This window comes from Bactrocera neohumeralis, unplaced genomic scaffold, assembly GCF_024586455.1.
Source record: "Bactrocera neohumeralis isolate Rockhampton unplaced genomic scaffold, APGP_CSIRO_Bneo_wtdbg2-racon-allhic-juicebox.fasta_v2 cluster10, whole genome shotgun sequence".
Taxonomy (NCBI): Eukaryota; Metazoa; Arthropoda; class Insecta; order Diptera; family Tephritidae; genus Bactrocera; species Bactrocera neohumeralis.
The window spans coordinates 26,579,472-26,596,797 of NW_026089623.1; the positions used below are offsets into that span (position 1 = coordinate 26,579,472).

Consider the following 17,326-nt stretch of genomic DNA (forward strand, 5'->3'; position numbering starts at 1 on the left):
AATCAGCTGATTGTACGTTGGTCAACCGTGACGTAGATACGCAGAACGAACAAAATTTGAACTCGTCATTGCGCAATCTTGTTTCTATCATTCTTGATAAAACACGGGATATTGGCATTTCTTCTTTGCTAACATGACATCATGTATATGTTGCCTCTTCAAAATTTGTGTAGAACTGAAATAAATTGACAGTTCATTGCTAGCAATGGTTGACATGATATATATTTGGCATCACGCTCTGAACACATAGGACGCGACATCTGCAAAATCTTAAATACACACGTTCTTTTCAATTCTATGAAAATTTCGAAGAGGCAACATATCCCATTTACACATACGCCGACGGCATTTTCATTTCGGTAATATTCATTTTAGTAGAGCGAGTATTAAGACGGTTGTGTTATATTATAAAAATACAGAACATTTTCAAAATAACATTTTTCCAAGAAATTAATATTTAGTTTAATATTGTTAATTTACAGAAAAATTATGCAAAATGGGTTGGGAATGAGCGAAGTCGTAAATTTAATAAACTTATACAAGCATAAATCAAAATATCGTTGCTCATTTAAAATTTTTTATTTTAATTGGTATATAAAATTTATGCCACAATTATTATACAGTAGTCCAAAAATATGAATTCTTATTTTTCCCAGAAATACATTTGTAAAAAAAAGTATCTTTCTCCTTTTTTTTTATTTTCCACATATAAGATTTAAACAGTTCAAGAGCTCAAAACATGCTCTACATCAGCTCGAACCCACCTACTCGATGGCATTTCGCAAATGATAAAATAAATTTTTCATGAGCGCAAAACATGCGCTACATCAGCTCGAACCTACCTACCCGACGCGTTTTCGCAAATGATTGTGTTATGATAACAAATGCCCACATATACAGCCCTATTCTCATGCCCTCACAAAAGTCACCAACCTCACTACAGTGATGTTTCTCACTATAGTGAGGGTTATTCTGGCGAAAATTCAAAAGCTCAAATGCTCACTATTCTCACAAATATCTGTGACGTGTGAAAGCAGCCATCATAATAGAAAACATCTGTGTTTGTTTTGTTTTAAATCAATATTTTACAATATTTTACCGTTTTATGGCCTATATCAAGGATCAAGCAGATGGTGTAACAGAATGAGTGCGGTTTAAATGCGTATTTTGAAAATACACGAATACCGATTGTCGAAACGGTAGGACAAAGCAAACGTGAAATCTTTGGACGAACTGCTTGCATCCACCATTTATGTGATATTATGAAAAATGTATAAAAAATACATAAAAATAACTTAAGTAAAATAAAATACGAACTGTAACTTTGTTTGATTTATCTTTTAATTCAATGTTTAACTAAAAAACATTGTTTTAAATTATATTTTTTCACAAATAACTTGTTAAAAATGCTTTTCCACAGAGTATTCCATATCCAAGTTTTATATTGGTAAAAAACAGCGAAACGCGAAACAAAAAAGGAGATGGTGACTTGGAATAGGGGGCGAGTTATTTAGAACTGAATCATCTGTCCCTTCCTCTTTTTGTCACCTCACAACTCGAAATGTTTGCAACGCTTCAGTGGTGTCTGCTTGCGGTACTTGCATTCGGTGCACTCCATACGCAACACAATCTTTTTGGTGGTCTTAGCCTGAAATTCGAAAATAAATAATTATTAGTAAAAGGTATAAATACCCTAAAAAATATATATACAATTGTACAAATGTATAATTTTGTATGAATGTTCCAACTGAGCAACTGACAGTAGCGTACAATTGCTGTTTGTAAAGTTTTCAGTTTTTCAATAATATTGCATAGATCTATCCCACCAAAGAGCCTTATAGTATCTTTTTTCGATTCAACGGCAATTTAGTTCTACAAATATGCAAATAAATAGCAGCATATCGCTTGCAAATTCGTACCTTCTTTCTGAAGATAGGCTTGGTTTGACCACCGAAACCTTGTTGTTTTCTGTCGTAACGACGTCTGCCCTGAGCACCTTTACGCTCCTTCGACTTCTTGTATTGTGTCACCTTGTGTGGCTTGTGGCACTTGCACTTTAAGCAAAAGGTGCGTCGCTGTTTCGGCACATTCACCTAAAATTCAAGTAAAATTTTATTATTAACACACTTCAACACAATTCCAATAAGCATCATTTCAATGCGAAATTCCAAACTAACGTAGCATTTAATGTTGCAGCTGCTCCTGAGTTGTCCTTTCCGTTTTTGTTTTGCCTAGGAATATATGAAATTATTGTATATATATATATATTTAAAATTTGCAAAATTACTTACATATGCTGATTATCCATTGTTGTGTACTTTTTTGTTTGCTTATTTTTCTTAAAACAGCTGTTTGACAGCTAAAAGGTTTTTACCTCACGTGGTGACTTTTTTAAGCTTTTTTCTTATGAGGTTTGAGCAAGAATAGCCTCACAAAATATGCCTCACAAGAAATCTCTCAAATTTTTCCTCTCAACTCAGTTATGAGGTTTTTTCAGAATAGGGCTGATAGATTTTGCAATGGCAATATCAATAGATTTGACAGTTAGTATTCTATAAATTTTTGCTTGTCGAGATGCCCCGTAACATTGACTAAAGTGATGCCAAGTAATCGATTAGTTCTATTGACAATTGTAACAAAAGATAACCTCACGTAAACAAATATGATGTGTTCCTCGCTGTTAAGTGGTGTAAGTACACATTGATTCAATATCCTAATAAAATGGCAGAAAAGCCAAAGGTGCGTAAATTGGATTTTAAAATAAAAAATTTGCAAATTTAATAAATATATTTAATAAGTAGACAAGCGGCAGCAACGATGGTAAGGAAAAGCGGCGCAAAGAATCCATCTTGGATCTTTCCAAATATTTGGAAAAACAAATCCGAGTTAAATTTGCTGGTGGACGCGAAGCAGCAGGCATATTAAAAGGATATGATGCGTTACTTAATTTAGTCCTAGATAATACCGTTGAGTATCTAAGGGACGTAGACGAACCATTTAAGTTAGCTGAAGAAACACGTAGTTTAGGTTTAGTTGTATGCCGAGGGACTGCATTAGTGCTCATTTGTCCTCAAGATGGTATGGAATCCATACCAAATCCATTTATTACACAAGATTCATAATTATTAAAATTTATTAACAGTTACATATAAAAACTAAGTTTAATATGTTTCAACGTATATATATATTTTTTAAATAATTTAAATAAAAAAGTATGAATAATGGTAAAAAATTTAAGGAATGTTAGAAATGATTTCATATTTAATTTAATATTTATATGGTATAAAAATACGGTAAATAATATAACAATAAGATATACTAATCTAAACCAAATTCATTGCGTATCCAAGGATATTGTATTGGGCATTCGTTACAAGTATATAAATATCTATCTTGCTGCAAGACGCGACTTCGTAGTTTACAAGTATTTGGGATACTGCAAACTACTTCCTTAGATTCCCACTGACGTGGTTTACAACCCCATGGCTCAAATGTATTTAAGTTTGAAGTAATTGTTGGTCGTCGCATCCATTGGATAACTTGCTGTTGTGTGACAAAATATACGTCCGTTAGCTGTTGCATGTCATCCATAAAACGCTAACAAAGATATTTTTATTATTATGTTTTACTTTTAATTATTTTTTTTTTACCAAAAATGCCTCCAAGTAATTATTATTATTAAACCATGTTGCGTGGAAATATATTCCGAGTGGAGCACGGTTCGACAAATAATGTCGTTTAAAATTATGGCTTAGCATGCGATACACATCGTCGCCATTCAATTGAGATGGGCAACTATCTATCATACCACATGTGAAGTCGCCTACTTCTAACTGATTTATCACAATCTCCCAAATGCCTGGATAACTTCTAGACGGGCAATTCTGATTGATGCCTGTACACCTATGAGGCATTTTAAAGTCCAGGGTATAAGGCCAAAGTGGGGGATTACTAAAAGGGGCCACCATCGAAGCATCGTAAACAAAACCAAACTCTTTCATCATTAAAAATTGTCTATTCCAGCCAATACGAAGAAATGGTACACGCATGCCTCTAATATCTTCCATTCGTATATTCGCAAAACGATTTAGAATGTTTGCTTGACCAACCATTTCATCAAACCAGTCCTCAATAGTAGCATTTTTTGTCCACCACATCTCCGGTCCGCGGTGTCTGTTAAATTTACATTGTTTAAAAATAATAGCTTTTAAGAACTTACTTATAAACATACGTTACAGAGTGTACAGAAATTTCGTGACCGTCGTTCCATAGTTTCTGCACAAATTGGTAATTTGTATACTGATGTGAGACAAAAAATGTGCCTTTAATTGAGCAGCCATTTGGATTACGGTTATTTGGATTAAACACAAGTTTTGTATATAAATCGAAGTTTTCAAAATTCACTGCATCGTCTGAAAAATAGAAATTTGGACTACAAACCAACATGCGATGCCGAAGTTAATTGACTAATAAATTGAAATTCGTTTTATAACTTTTAACATTCAATTTGGTAATATGTCCCTTAGGCGTCTGTTAAATACCCAATACTACAATATGTGCGATGTGTTTTTTTATGTTATATCTCAACACTGTTTTTATACTCTCGTAACAAAGTTGCTAAGGAGAGTATTATAGTTTTGTTCACATAACGGTTGTTTGTAAGTCCTAAAACTAAAAGAGTTAGATATAGGATTATATATACCAAAGTGATCAGGGTGACGAGTAGAGTTTAAACCCGGATGTCTGTCCGTCCGTCCGTCTGTCCGTCCGTCCGTGCAAGCTGTAACTTGAGTAAAAATTGAGATATGATGAAACTTGGTGCACGTATTTCTTGGCTCCGTAAGAAGGTTAGGTTCGAAGATGGGGAAAATCGGCCCACTGCCACGCCCACAAAATGGCGAAAACCGAAAACCTATAAAGTGTCAACTAAGCTATAAATAAAGATAATAAAATGAAAATTGGCACAAAGGATCGCTTTAGGGAGCATATTTGGACGTAATTTTTTTGGAAAAGTGGTCGTGGCCCCGCCCCCTACTAAGTTTTTTGTACATATCTCGGAAACTACTACAGCTATGTCAACCAAACTCTATAGAGTCGTTTCCTTCAGGCATTTCCATATACAGTTCAAAAATTGAAATCGGATAATAACCTCGCCCACCTCCCATACAAAGGTTATGTTGAAAATCACTAAAGTTGCGTTAACCGACTAACAAAAAACGTCAGAAACACTAAATTTTACGGGAGAAATGGCAGAAGAAAGCTGCACCCATGCTTTTTTTAAATTTAAAATGGGCGTGGCGTCGCCCACTTATGGACCAAAAACCATATCTCGGGAACTACTCTACCGATTTCAATGAAATTCAGTATATAATATTTTCTTAACACTCTGATGACATCTACGAAATCGGTTCACAACCACGCCTTCTTCCAATATAACGCTATTTTGAATTCCATCTGATGCCCTCCTCTGTATAATATATACATTAGGAAATGAAAATACAATTCAATACTCAAAGTACACAAATTGATCTAATCTAATTAATTTTACAGCAAAATAAGAAAATATGTAAATGACGGATAATGAAATCTCGATTATCACTTTATCATGCGAGACTATAAAATGTTCGGTGACACCCGAACTTAGCACTTTCTTACTTGTTTATTTATGGTATCTTTCTTAAAGTATTATGTTTATAAAAAGTATATCGAAGAGCGTAAAATATATTTGTTAATATCAGGAATATTAAATTTAAAGCAATTTAAACAAATTTTGCCCAATTGATAAATGTATGATTATGCAAAAACGCATTTTTTTAAAGATATTTTGTTAAAAAAAATACCTGTACATTATTTACTCATTTTTATCTATGTATATTCTGAGGAAACCTCATCTGATTTGTGAGGAAAATAAAAACAGACCAAGCAATATTAAGAAATGAACGCCCAAGAAAATTGAGTAATTTTACAAATCTATTAAATTTGTTGCATATATAATAATTGCATTTATTTTAAGGATTTCGGAGTGTGAAAGAAAAACTTAAGAGCAGCTGCAGCACTACAGTATATTAATATACAGTATGCAGTATATATAATAACACAAGTATATTTTTATTCGCACATGTATTAAATACATTCATACATATTTACAAATAAAATTTTGTACGAATTACTTAAACATACATACATATGTATGTCTTTTATTCATACTTAGGAGAAAGTTAAATGTACAAGGGCCGTAAGATATAAGTATATTTATTGTAATAGGCGAATACTTATATTTATAACAGTTAACGCCTTTGAAAGAATAGTTCCTCCTTTCTATTATTTGTGAGGAAATTGTGAGCATTTGAGCTTTTGAAATCACGTCAGCATAAGGAAAACTTCACAAATATCAGAAACCTAGCGGAAAAAATAGCGATGGTGGTCATTTCTGTGAGGGCATGTGAATAGGGCTGTAAAAGAATGCAAATGAACACAAAATACAAACAAAGAAAACTATATTGAAAAAATATTCTGTTATATAGAAATAAAAAACCTAAAGAAACTCTTTGCATCTATAGCTATTTCACTAGGGTATACCATATGTAAGTACATACTTACATACGTACATTAAAACAAAAAGCACACGGATATTGTAATTAAATTCTCCGGCTAAATGTTATTTGAAAAAAAAATATATATTTTACTAAGTTGGTAAGAATGTCCTTATAATCTCAGCAGATTTAAATATGCAATTAACCTCCCTAGGGATAATCTCATACTACTGGTCGCATTTTACACTGCCCACAGCAAGGTGAAGAAGCATTTACACAACATGGGTCTAGCTTCTTGAGCCTGAAACAGCAGAACATCTGCGAATTGACTGTGCAGCAGTCTGCAGACGCAGGTTAAAGGCCCTTTGATCCATGTTTCCCAATAGTGATCACATCACTTTGGTAGCACTTAGTAGAATTTTATTCCTGGCGGTGCATTCCTCGTTTATCAATCAATCAATCATGGCGAATATTGGAAAAGACTAACGGTGATTCAGTTTTATCGAAAACATAAGCTTACAAGTTGCTAAGGCCTTCAAAGACGGTCGAGAGATAGTTAAAGACATGCCTCGTTCTGGACGACCCTCGAGCTATTAAACTGATGAAAATATAAAAATAAATTATAGATATGGTGCTTGAAAATCGTCAGGCAAATGTTAGAGAAATGGCAAAAGAGCTCGCTATTTCTTACGTGACGTTCAAATGATTTTGGGATATTTGGGGTATGAAATGCGTTCTTGCCCTACTCGTCCCTGAAAAGCTGAATTTTCTCGAATCGAGCCACGATTGTGACCGAACTTAAAGCCAAAAACGCAATGAATACCATCAAACGAGAGTATTCACCAGATTTGGACCCGCGTGATTTTTTCTTGCTCCTAACTGAAATTGCCACACCTTGGAACTATTTTTTAGTTGATCGAAGAGGCAAAACCAAATTTGCTGAAGGAGCTGAAGACCTTTCCAAAAGGTACTTATGAAAGGTGTTTCAAGGACTGCAACATCGTTGGCATAAGTGCATTACATCTGGTGGGGATTTACACCACCGACAAAATATTGTTGTATAATTAAATATTTTGCGTTTTGTTTACAATTTCCGGGCACTTGTTTGTCACAATTTATATAGCGATATTTCGGCGTTGTCCCTATATAGATATATATATGTATTTTCGAAATAAAGCTGTGTTTTCCAAAAAAATTTAAAAAAAATTGGTTCTACAACAGTTTGCAAGAAAACCGAAGAAAAGTGAGTTTGCTAGTTTTTGCTATTCGTAACTGTTTTTTTGAACATGCTCAGGCGTAGATACCGCTTATGCGGTTATAGTAGAGTTAATAATAGCGCACCTGTCGCTTTTTTCGCTGTTTGACTTCGTGACACCAAGTGCAGACAGAACCTTCTCCACCTGATCTCTCCAACGGAGTAGAGATTTCTCTGTTAATCTGCTTCAACCGGCGGGTCCTGAATCGAAAACTTTCAAAGCTGGACTTTTCTCTTCCATCCGGACAACATGACCTAACCAGCGCAGCCGTTGACTCTTAATTCGCAGAACTATATCAATGTCGTTGTATATCTCATAGAGTTCCATCGACCGTTCTCTCGAAAACTTGTAAAGCCGACTCATAAGAAGTTGTCATCGTCCATGCCTCTGCATCATATAGCATGATGGCTATGATGAGTGCTTTGTAGAATTTGGTCTTTGTTCGTCAAGAGAGATTTTCTCTTCAAAATTATGACTGTCAATAGTGACGTGGTAGTTTAGTCGCGATTGCGACAACTATTTGTTTGATGAAAGGAGATATCTTGCCCTCGTTCACCACCAGACCCATTTGCTTTGCTTCCTTATACAGTCTGGAGGAAGCAGAACTAACGGCGCGGATGTTCGGGCCAATGATATCAATATCATAGGCGTACGCTTTTATGGAAGATTTTACCTACTTTTAAGTTCTACAGCTCGAATTATTTTCTCGAGCAACAGATTGAAGAAGTCGCACGATAGGTAGTCGCCATGCCTCAAACCTCGTTTGGTATCGAACGACTCGGAGAGGTCCTTCCTGATCCTGACGGAGCTTTTTGTATTTGCATACCAAATTCAGACATCGTGGCATAAAGGCAGCTCCTTTTCGTGCTAACAAAAGCAGCTTTGAAATTGACGAAAAGGTGGTGTGTTTCGATTCTCTTTTCACGGTACTTTTCCAAGACGCATGGTGAATATCTGGTCGGTTGTTGATTTTCCATGTCTAAAACCACACTGATAAGGTCCAATCAGTTTTTGACGGTGGACTTTAATCTTTCACACAGTGCACTCGGTAGAACCTTGTATCCGATGTGGAGGAGGCTTGTCCCACGGTATTTGGCGCAGATTATGGGTCACCTTTTTGTGGAATGGGCAGAGCACACTTAGGTTCCTATTATCGGGCACGACTTCATCCGACCGTATCATGCAAAGAAGCTGATGCATGCAGCTTGTCGGCTTCGCCATCTCCAGATGTTACACTGTTACTGCCGTTCAACAGGCTGGCGAAGTTTCCCTCTATAGCATCTAGAACACCTCTTTGGGTTATACAAGAGTATGCTCCGGTCTTGAAACCTTCCGTTATTCGCCGCCTCTTTTCGTAGAATTTTCGAAGGTAACGTCTGTCGGCCAACTTCTCAAACTCTTCCTACTCACACATTCCCCTCTTTCTTTTTTTTTGTTGGCATGTGCGTTATTATTCAACTCGGTTTCTATCCCGCCCCGCTCGTGTGCTGTTCGACACCAATTAGGGTGTCCGGTTTCTCTCCACTGAGACAGGACAGTCCTCATCGCACCAGCTGTTCTTTCGACCTTTACAAAAACTAATAGTTTCGCTTACAGCTGTACGTAAGGATATTGAAATGCCGACACACAGTTCCCTTATACCAAGTTGCTGGTGAGTGCTCTCAGAGGACAGGAGTTCAAGTCGAAAAGAAAAATGTTTCGCTCTCGGTTGTGATAGTAGCTTCTCAACATCGTATCTTCCCTGTTGACGGGTGTGCTTTGCTGTACATAGTCAGGTGCGTATCTTCGCTACAATGAGATAGTGTTCCGAGTCAATGTTAGGTCCCCGGAGCGTCCGCATGTCAAGGTCACTGGACGCGTGTCATTCACTTATCACATCATGATCGGCCTAGTTAGAAACATTTTGATCCGGAGACAGCCATATTTCCGGCCTCTGTCAAGTCGATGAGCTTCAACTCATAAGGAGAGGTTTTGCTAAGACGGCTGAATTTTCCGACTGCTGTACCAAAGACCAAAAACCAAGAACCATCCTGTCGTTAAAATCGCCAAGCGTAACTTTTACATCGTTGCGGCGGCAGTTATCATAAGCACGCTGCAGCCGTTCATAAACGGCATCTTGGTCTTATCATCCTTCTCTTTCGTTGGAGCGTGGGATCAAATCAATGTTATTTTGAAAAGTTTTCTTGGACGGTGGTGATTTCAGCCTCTACTTTTACGAAGATATCAACCAGCCGAACGGTTTCATGCGAAGCAAAATTAATTATAAGCGGTAATGCCCCGGTTGGCTAGCATACGAAAGGCAAAAGAAAACCTCCGAAAACATCAATAGCGTAATTGATCGAATAAAGAAAGACACGTTACGACAACGAAGATGGGATAATGACGGTCGCGGGAGATGAACGGCCAGACTAATAAAATACCTAAACTTATTTATTATTTTTACACAACTTAGTTGTTATCCGATCACAGATATTTCAAAAAAATATTTCCACGCAATCGAAAAAGTTGAAGAGCCGTCATGCTTATAAAACGAAGCGGCAAAAGACACCGCTGAGCACACTTTCATTAAGTGTGAGTGATGGTAACGAGAACGCACCACCGTAGAAGACCTGGTTCGGCCAATAAACGCGGACAACATAATCGGCGTCGTACTGGAGAGTGAAGCAAACTGGGGGATTATCCAGAAATTCGCAGTTATGTGGTACGATGGCAAGTGGGCAGCTATAAATCTCTCAATGAGAAATATGGAACGCTACCCGGAAGTAATGCAAATGTGGTTCTAGGGTAGGCGACGGTTCCTTAGACTGGGGTTTTTAGTGACTTACATGTGGCGCATACCGTTACTGTAAGGGCATTATGTGGAAGGCATTTCCCATCTTTAACCTGCAAAAAAAAGTTGGGGTCTTACATCCGCCCGTTCGCAGCCGCACTTCTGATGAACAGACGCTCGGAATGGCTCCACTGATGCTTCCTCTCTTTTAGCCGTGACCCCAGGTTCCACATGAGTTGGCAACCGCATCTTACACAAGGGTTCCACATATTTCCAGGGCGCGCGGGGAGAACGCAAGGGTAGGAAGTAAGTGAGAATTGCACCGCGACCTAGACTACAAGTAGCCACAGTTAATTGATAAATTCCAACATACTGATCCCTATTTGTAAACATGGATCCAAGAGCCTTTATCTTGGCCCCACTGCACACAGTCAATTAGTAGGTGTTCTGAAGCACCAGAAGCTAGGCAAATATTAAATGACTGGTTCTTGAGCTTACAATGGCCAGCGTAGAAGGCAACAAATAGCCCAAGTTTTCCCCTTGAGAGGTTGATAACATATTTAAACCTTTTAAAGTTATAACCATCCATAAGAAACTTGGCATGGCGCATGCTTAGGAGTTGTTACCAATGCTTCTTCCCTGCTCCTTTATGGTATGGAGACCAACCGCAATAAAAGGTTTCGATCCTACCATGTTGGTGGATGCTACGGTGCAGGCTAGTTCATTCCCGGCTATACCTTTGTGACCTGGCACACAAATACGTTGCCTTGGTTACGTTCTGATAGACTATTTAGTCGTTTTATATACTCCTGCACCAAAATCGCTTTGAATGCCGCTGTAACTGCTTACCCAGAAGCATAACTATACCCCATTATACCACTAACCACATCGTTTAAATACACATTCGAAGTAATCTCCTTCTTCTCTTCACCACTTACGATTATCGCTTATAGTTGAGTTAACAACATCGCGTCAGTCTTTTCGCAGTTTGGCACCACTTAGAGATACTAAATGCAGCCAGGTCCTTCTGCCCCTGATCTTTAAAAACGGAGTGGAGGTTTCCCTCTTAATTTGCTTCACCGGCGGGTACCGCATCGAATACTTTCAAAGTTGGAGTGTTTTAATCCATACTGACAACATGACCAATCCAGCGTAATCGCTGCTTATTAAGTCGCTGAACTATATCAATGTCGTCGTATAACTCCTCCAGCTCATCGTTCCATCGAATGCGATATTTGCCGTTGCCAATGCGCAAAGGACCATAAATCTTCTATAGAATCTTACTCTCGAATACTATTAGGGTCGAATTATCAGATGTTCTCATGTTCCATTCCTCTGCACCATATAACAGGACGGGAATAATGGGCGACTTTTAGAGTTTGATTTTTGTTCGGCAAGAGAAGACATTAATTCTCAATTGCCTACTCAGTCCTGGTGGTACATGTTTTTGTGAATTTCGAGTCTGATAGGACAGGAGATGTTTCGTCTTGCCCTCGTTAACTACTAGACCCATTTGCTTCGCCTCATTATCCAGACTGGAGACTGGATCATCAGCATACTCCAGCAGTTGTACAGTCTTAAAAAAGATTGTGTATTTTCAATTCAGATCTGCAGCTCGAATTATTTTCTTCAGCAGTAGATTAAAGGTGTCGCAGAATAGAGAGTTAACTTGTCAGAAACCTCATTTGGTATCGAATGGCTCGGGGAGATCCCGACCGAGCTTGAAGTATTGCTCAACGTCAGTTCACACACCCGTTTTGGGGGAAATTCAGACATTGCGACATAAAAACAATTTCTTTTCGTGATGTTAAGAGCAGCTTTAAAATTAACGAAGAAGTGATGTGTGTCAATCCTCTTTCCTTGAATCTTTTCCAAGATATGGTGCATTGCGAATGTCTGTTAGTGATTTTCTAGGCCTAAAGTCACATTGATAAGGTCCAACCAGTTTTTTTACGGCGGGATTTAATCTTTCTCACAATATACGTCAGCTATCAATATAATTCTAATTTTAACTATTCAATTAAAATACGTTCCGCTTATGGAATCCTGGTCCGCCAGGAATTACACCCGATAACTCCTTATAAATATATACGAGGTGTGTTCAAAAAGTATCGCGAATTTTGTGTTTTTTCAAAAATTATTTATTTATTCATGAATATCAATTTTGTCCCCTTCAAAGTAATCCCCATGAGATATTATACACTTGTGCCAACGGTTTTTCCGTTTCTAGCGGATTGCTTTGCGCAAATTGCGCATAACTTGCAGGTCGATATGTTTAGTTCCTCAGCAACTTCTCTAACGGTGATTCGACGATTGGCCAATACCATTTTCTCCACTTCATTAATTTTTTCGTCTGTTGTTGAAGTGCTCAGGCGTCCGGCACGCTCTTCGTCGTTCACATCTTCTCGGCCTTCTGAGAACATTTTGTACCACCGATAAACGTTGCTTCGGTCCAAGGTAGCTTCTCCGTATGCCACAGTCAACATTCGGAATGCATTCGCGCACTTAATTTCGTTTTTCACACAAAATTTGATACAGGTTCTTTGATCCATTTTTTTGAATAGGTAAAAATCGAAGACCATCCAAAACACGTGCAAGCAAAGCAGCTGTCAACAATTAAATGAACATTCAAAATAGCCGAGCTTGTCGGCATAAGTGAGAGACATGAGTACCAACATAACGCCACAAAAAATTCGAATATAAATAACCCGCGAAAATTCAAAATTCGCGATACTTTTTGAACACACCTCGTATGTATTTACTTCCATTGCTTACCAAACGTTAACGTTATCATTTGTGGGACCATATTTGGGCTTAATTGTCCTGGTATTTGTGTACCATCTTTAGAGCAGAAACAGTCGGGTAAATGGCATTTACGCATGTCACATGAAATAGCAGCATTGGGGTCATTATCCATATCGCACCAACCCTAATACAAATTTTGATAATATTATGTGCTCTAAAGCCTGTGGTAAACATTTAGAATATAATTTACCTCATCGGATTCATCTGGACAATCAACGGATCCATCACAAAAATATTCGCTTGGTAGACAAGTGCCGTCTGCGCAACTTAAATGTGTTTTGTCTTTGCATCCACCTTTTTCCAATAGTGGTTTTGGGATTTGTTTTTCTTTAACAAAACAAGTATTTGCATAAATACATACATGTGAGTAGAAATAACATAATATAGAGTGGCAGATGCTTATGATTAAAAGGAAAAAAGTAATAGAATATTTTCATTGTATGCTTTTATGTTATTTTTTCATTAACAACTAATTAATTATAATTTTACGAAATTCGGGTGCCAATATTTCGTATAAATATATTCTAGAAAATGTGTATCAAAATTTGAAGAAACATTTTCTTACCTGCAGTAATATCACAGTTATCCACATTCTGCTTAAAATCACAAATTTGTCTGACAACATCAAATAATAACCCCTCCGAGCATTTGAATTCAAAAACGTCACCATCTAAACAAAGGAAGTACCTTGAACATTCAGTGTTGGTCCAAATCTTATGTACCGGTCGATGCGGATCACGATAGAAACGATCATTTTTCAAACATTCTATACTGGGCCGTGTATTACGTTTAAACAAATTAGAAGATTGTGCTAAGAAAAATTTAAACATTAATGATGCAAGCAAATGATGTGAAAAAATGGTGTTCGAGTAATTTAGTTTCCTAATACCAAATCAGTTAGGTTTGATAATACAGTAATGTCATTTATATCGGTATTCTGCTTGTCACGATTGTCTCATGTCTCTAATTGTCACAATCGTAATTTAGTGACTCTGTTAGTCAGGAGTCTCATTTTGGTATTCTGACAGATACAGTATAGTAGTATACTGTATAGTAGTAGTAGTATACAAGCAGAATACCGATATTACAGTCGTTTTCTCAATGTCTGATAAGCAGTCATCTGTCAGTTAAAGGGGCCATACACGACATATAAATCAATTTTGCGTGCGTTCTTCACACAGTGAACATATGCGACAAGCAAGCGGAAAATTGTTAGTCCGCGATCTTTCCTATTCGGCGACATGAGAAAAATGAGATTTTGTGTGCACACAGCGCCATACTGCACACCAATCGTAAAAAATCAAACATTTTCGCGAACATGGAGTGGTACAAACCCATACACGAGTAAACAGCAGTCGCACACATACCGATTGAACGCACATGTGTGTCGTGTATGGCCACTTTTGAAAAAGAAAGTTCATTACCGGGCAGAACCGTTTTTACCAAGTTGAGGTTAGCGTACCTATAGCTAGTTTGATTATTGTGAATGCGCGGGGAAAACAGTTCACAAAACATATATTGTGAGAACTCAAAACTGTCAAAACGTCATGAGCCATGTATGTGCATGCTCAGACGAGGATTCTTTTCGCCGATAATGAGCGACAAAAGAATCCCCGCACGAATTTTAGAGCTTGCAACGACACAACAACAAAACACACGCAGAAAAATATTTGCAATGGCTGTAAAATACATATGTATGTCAGACTAAAAAATTTTTTTATTTTCGTGCAATAACACGTAAAAAAATAGTTGCAATCCTCTGCTAACTGTCATTTTACCTGTCATTTTACAAAAGGACATATTACGTCGTTAAATTGTTGAGGAAGGTAAGTTTTAAATAGATTTTTTAATTATATCTAAATTCGAATGAATTTTTTACAGCTTTTGTTAAGAATGAATACCGAAGGTGCAAGAGTAAAAGAATCTCCCTAATACTGTCTAAAAATCAAATGTACAAATTTTCATCAATCTTTAATTGCCTGTCGAGATGCCCCTTGAAGTTAGAAAGGGTAAAGGCTTTCGAAATTCAACCGTATCGAAATACTAACCCTGCAAGACATAGGTAACAGATTGCACAAACATATTGAAGCATTTCCAGCTGTTCACCAACACAGTTACATTTTGTGCAATTTTCGATTTAATGGGAGAAAGCGTAAGTAAGAAAGAGAAAAACTATCTACTTTCAAGCTTATCTACATATTAATATGTTAAAAGAGAAAAGGCGATACGCAATTATTCAAGAAGAATAATTAATAACCGAAGCTGGGAAATGCGCAATAGTTTGGTTAACTTAATTATTAAGCTGAGAAAAAATTATTGGAGTAATTTTATAAAAACGACTGAACATTGCTGGCCGTGATATCACACGATATGTGTTTAAAGTAAGTGGCACTTAATATTCAGAAACGCATATCATTTTGTATGAAAGAAAACTAGAACATTTAAATTCATTATGCACATTTTATAAAGCAAAGTCTAAATGAAGGAATTTTGACTCGGAAAGTAGTTCTGTCTCTTCGTTGCGGTAGGGAATATGCAGCGTAACCATCTCTCTTTTGTACTCTTCGAATTGGGTTGTCATATTATAATTTGTATATCTTATATCATGGTGTTTAGTCAATTTCTTGTATTCATTATCGGCGTTGCATTTGTATTGCGCACAAAACTGGGCCAAAGTAAAACGAATTTTCTTTTTATTTTTCTTTGCAGTTTTTCAATAAATTTAAATAAGTTCCTTAATAAATTTAAATAAGTTTTTTAATAAATTTAAATAAATGTAAGTAAATTTACATGTATTTTCATTTATATTTAATTATCAATAATTTTTTTTTAAATTTTTTGCCCTAGTTGTCCATTTTATTTTCTCATGCATTTCAGTCGATTTTTGTATAGAAATTTGACCGGCGTAGAAGCATAATGCGAAACAATCATACATATATTATGTCGTTTGCACATTTGTCTGTATGTTTGCGAAAGCAAATATTCTACAAAAGCATACCTAATATACATATACATAATATTGCTGTGATAAATTTAATTTCTATTGGTAAGAAACATTTTTATTAGTATAGTATACGATGTTAAAAGGCATACATCTTCTATCCTATCTTGTGTATCTGCACAGGCTCATATGAATGTATGTATACGCATACGCGCGTTGAGAAATTCAAAGAATTCGCAGAAATAAAACAGAAACAAAAGAAATAAAGTCACACAAAATAGTTGAGAATTCGCAAAAGTGAAAGACAAACGAAAGAAAAATAATGCGCAAGCATACATAAGCTTACTGTACTTATTGACTGCATTATTTTTGTGTAAAACCTTGGAATTTATTCATTCAAATCACCACTCAGAAGTCGTTTTATCTGTTGTAAGTGAGCGATTTTCGAAGAAACATCATTTCTTATATGCCACAAAACAAAATTAGAAAGGAAGGTCATAAACCTCACGCTGTGAGATAAAACGATATATGTACCTCGTCATCGCGGGCCGATTTCCAAACAATGTAAATGAAGACTAAGTACAGAAATGATGCCGTGAAGTATAGTCTTAATTTTTCAAAGGCCAACGCAGAGTATTTCAATCAAAAGTCACACAAAATAGTTGAGAATTCGCAGACATTAAAGACAAACGAAAGAAAAAGAAGTATAACTTCAATAATACACAAGCATACAAACATACATATGCGCAGCAGCAAGGAAAGAGATAACAATCGGCGATCCATTGTGTATTTCTTTCATGCATAACCAAACCATAATTATGACAACGCAATACAAGTGTCGATGGTGGTGTTGGGGGTAAGTGCTTGAAAAGTTACGACGAGCACGTAGGTTCGAATCCCAACAGAATTTATTTTTGATTGAATATGTCACCAACCAAAAATTGAAACATTGTTCTACAAAAACAACAATAGCATAAGCATCGCAACATTGTGTTGTTGGTAGAGGTTGCGCATTTATGAA

The 17,326-nt window shown here is 36.6% G+C and overlaps 2 protein-coding genes, 1 long non-coding RNA gene, 1 other non-coding gene and 1 pseudogene across 4 annotated transcripts; 2 read left to right on the top strand and 3 right to left on the bottom strand.

The window, feature by feature from the left end:
• Window positions 1-1,319: 1,319 nt before the first annotated feature.
• LOC126765588 (60S ribosomal protein L44-like) lies at window positions 1,320-2,701 on the bottom strand (annotated as a pseudogene).
• On the top strand, window positions 2,609-3,237 carry LOC126765388 (U6 snRNA-associated Sm-like protein LSm7). The gene is made up of 2 exons (XM_050483118.1): window positions 2,609-2,739; window positions 2,802-3,237. Exons 1-2 carry the CDS (start codon window positions 2,722-2,724, stop codon window positions 3,120-3,122), a joined length of 339 nt encoding a protein of 112 aa, XP_050339075.1. The 5' UTR covers window positions 2,609-2,721; the 3' UTR covers window positions 3,123-3,237.
• A 13-nt stretch (window positions 3,238-3,250) lies between these two features.
• Window positions 3,251-15,512, bottom strand: LOC126765236 (chitin deacetylase 1). Its single transcript, XM_050482910.1, has 6 exons — window positions 13,930-15,512; window positions 13,555-13,691; window positions 13,335-13,488; window positions 4,232-4,412; window positions 3,651-4,173; window positions 3,251-3,597 (listed from the first exon to the last, which is right to left on the bottom strand). The coding sequence occupies exons 1-6, from the start codon at window positions 14,192-14,194 to the stop codon at window positions 3,319-3,321; spliced, it is 1,539 nt and encodes a 512-aa protein (XP_050338867.1). The 5' UTR covers window positions 14,195-15,512; the 3' UTR covers window positions 3,251-3,318.
• On the top strand, window positions 4,442-6,185 carry LOC126765445 (uncharacterized). Its single transcript, XR_007668400.1, has 2 exons — window positions 4,442-5,956; window positions 6,014-6,185. It is a non-coding gene; the product is annotated as an uncharacterized LOC126765445 (long non-coding RNA).
• Window positions 15,513-16,708: 1,196 nt separating the features above from the next.
• Window positions 16,709-16,915, bottom strand: LOC126765648 (small nucleolar RNA U3). The gene has a single exon (XR_007668509.1). It is a non-coding gene; the product is annotated as a small nucleolar RNA U3 (small nucleolar RNA).
• Window positions 16,916-17,326: the final 411 nt, after the last annotated feature.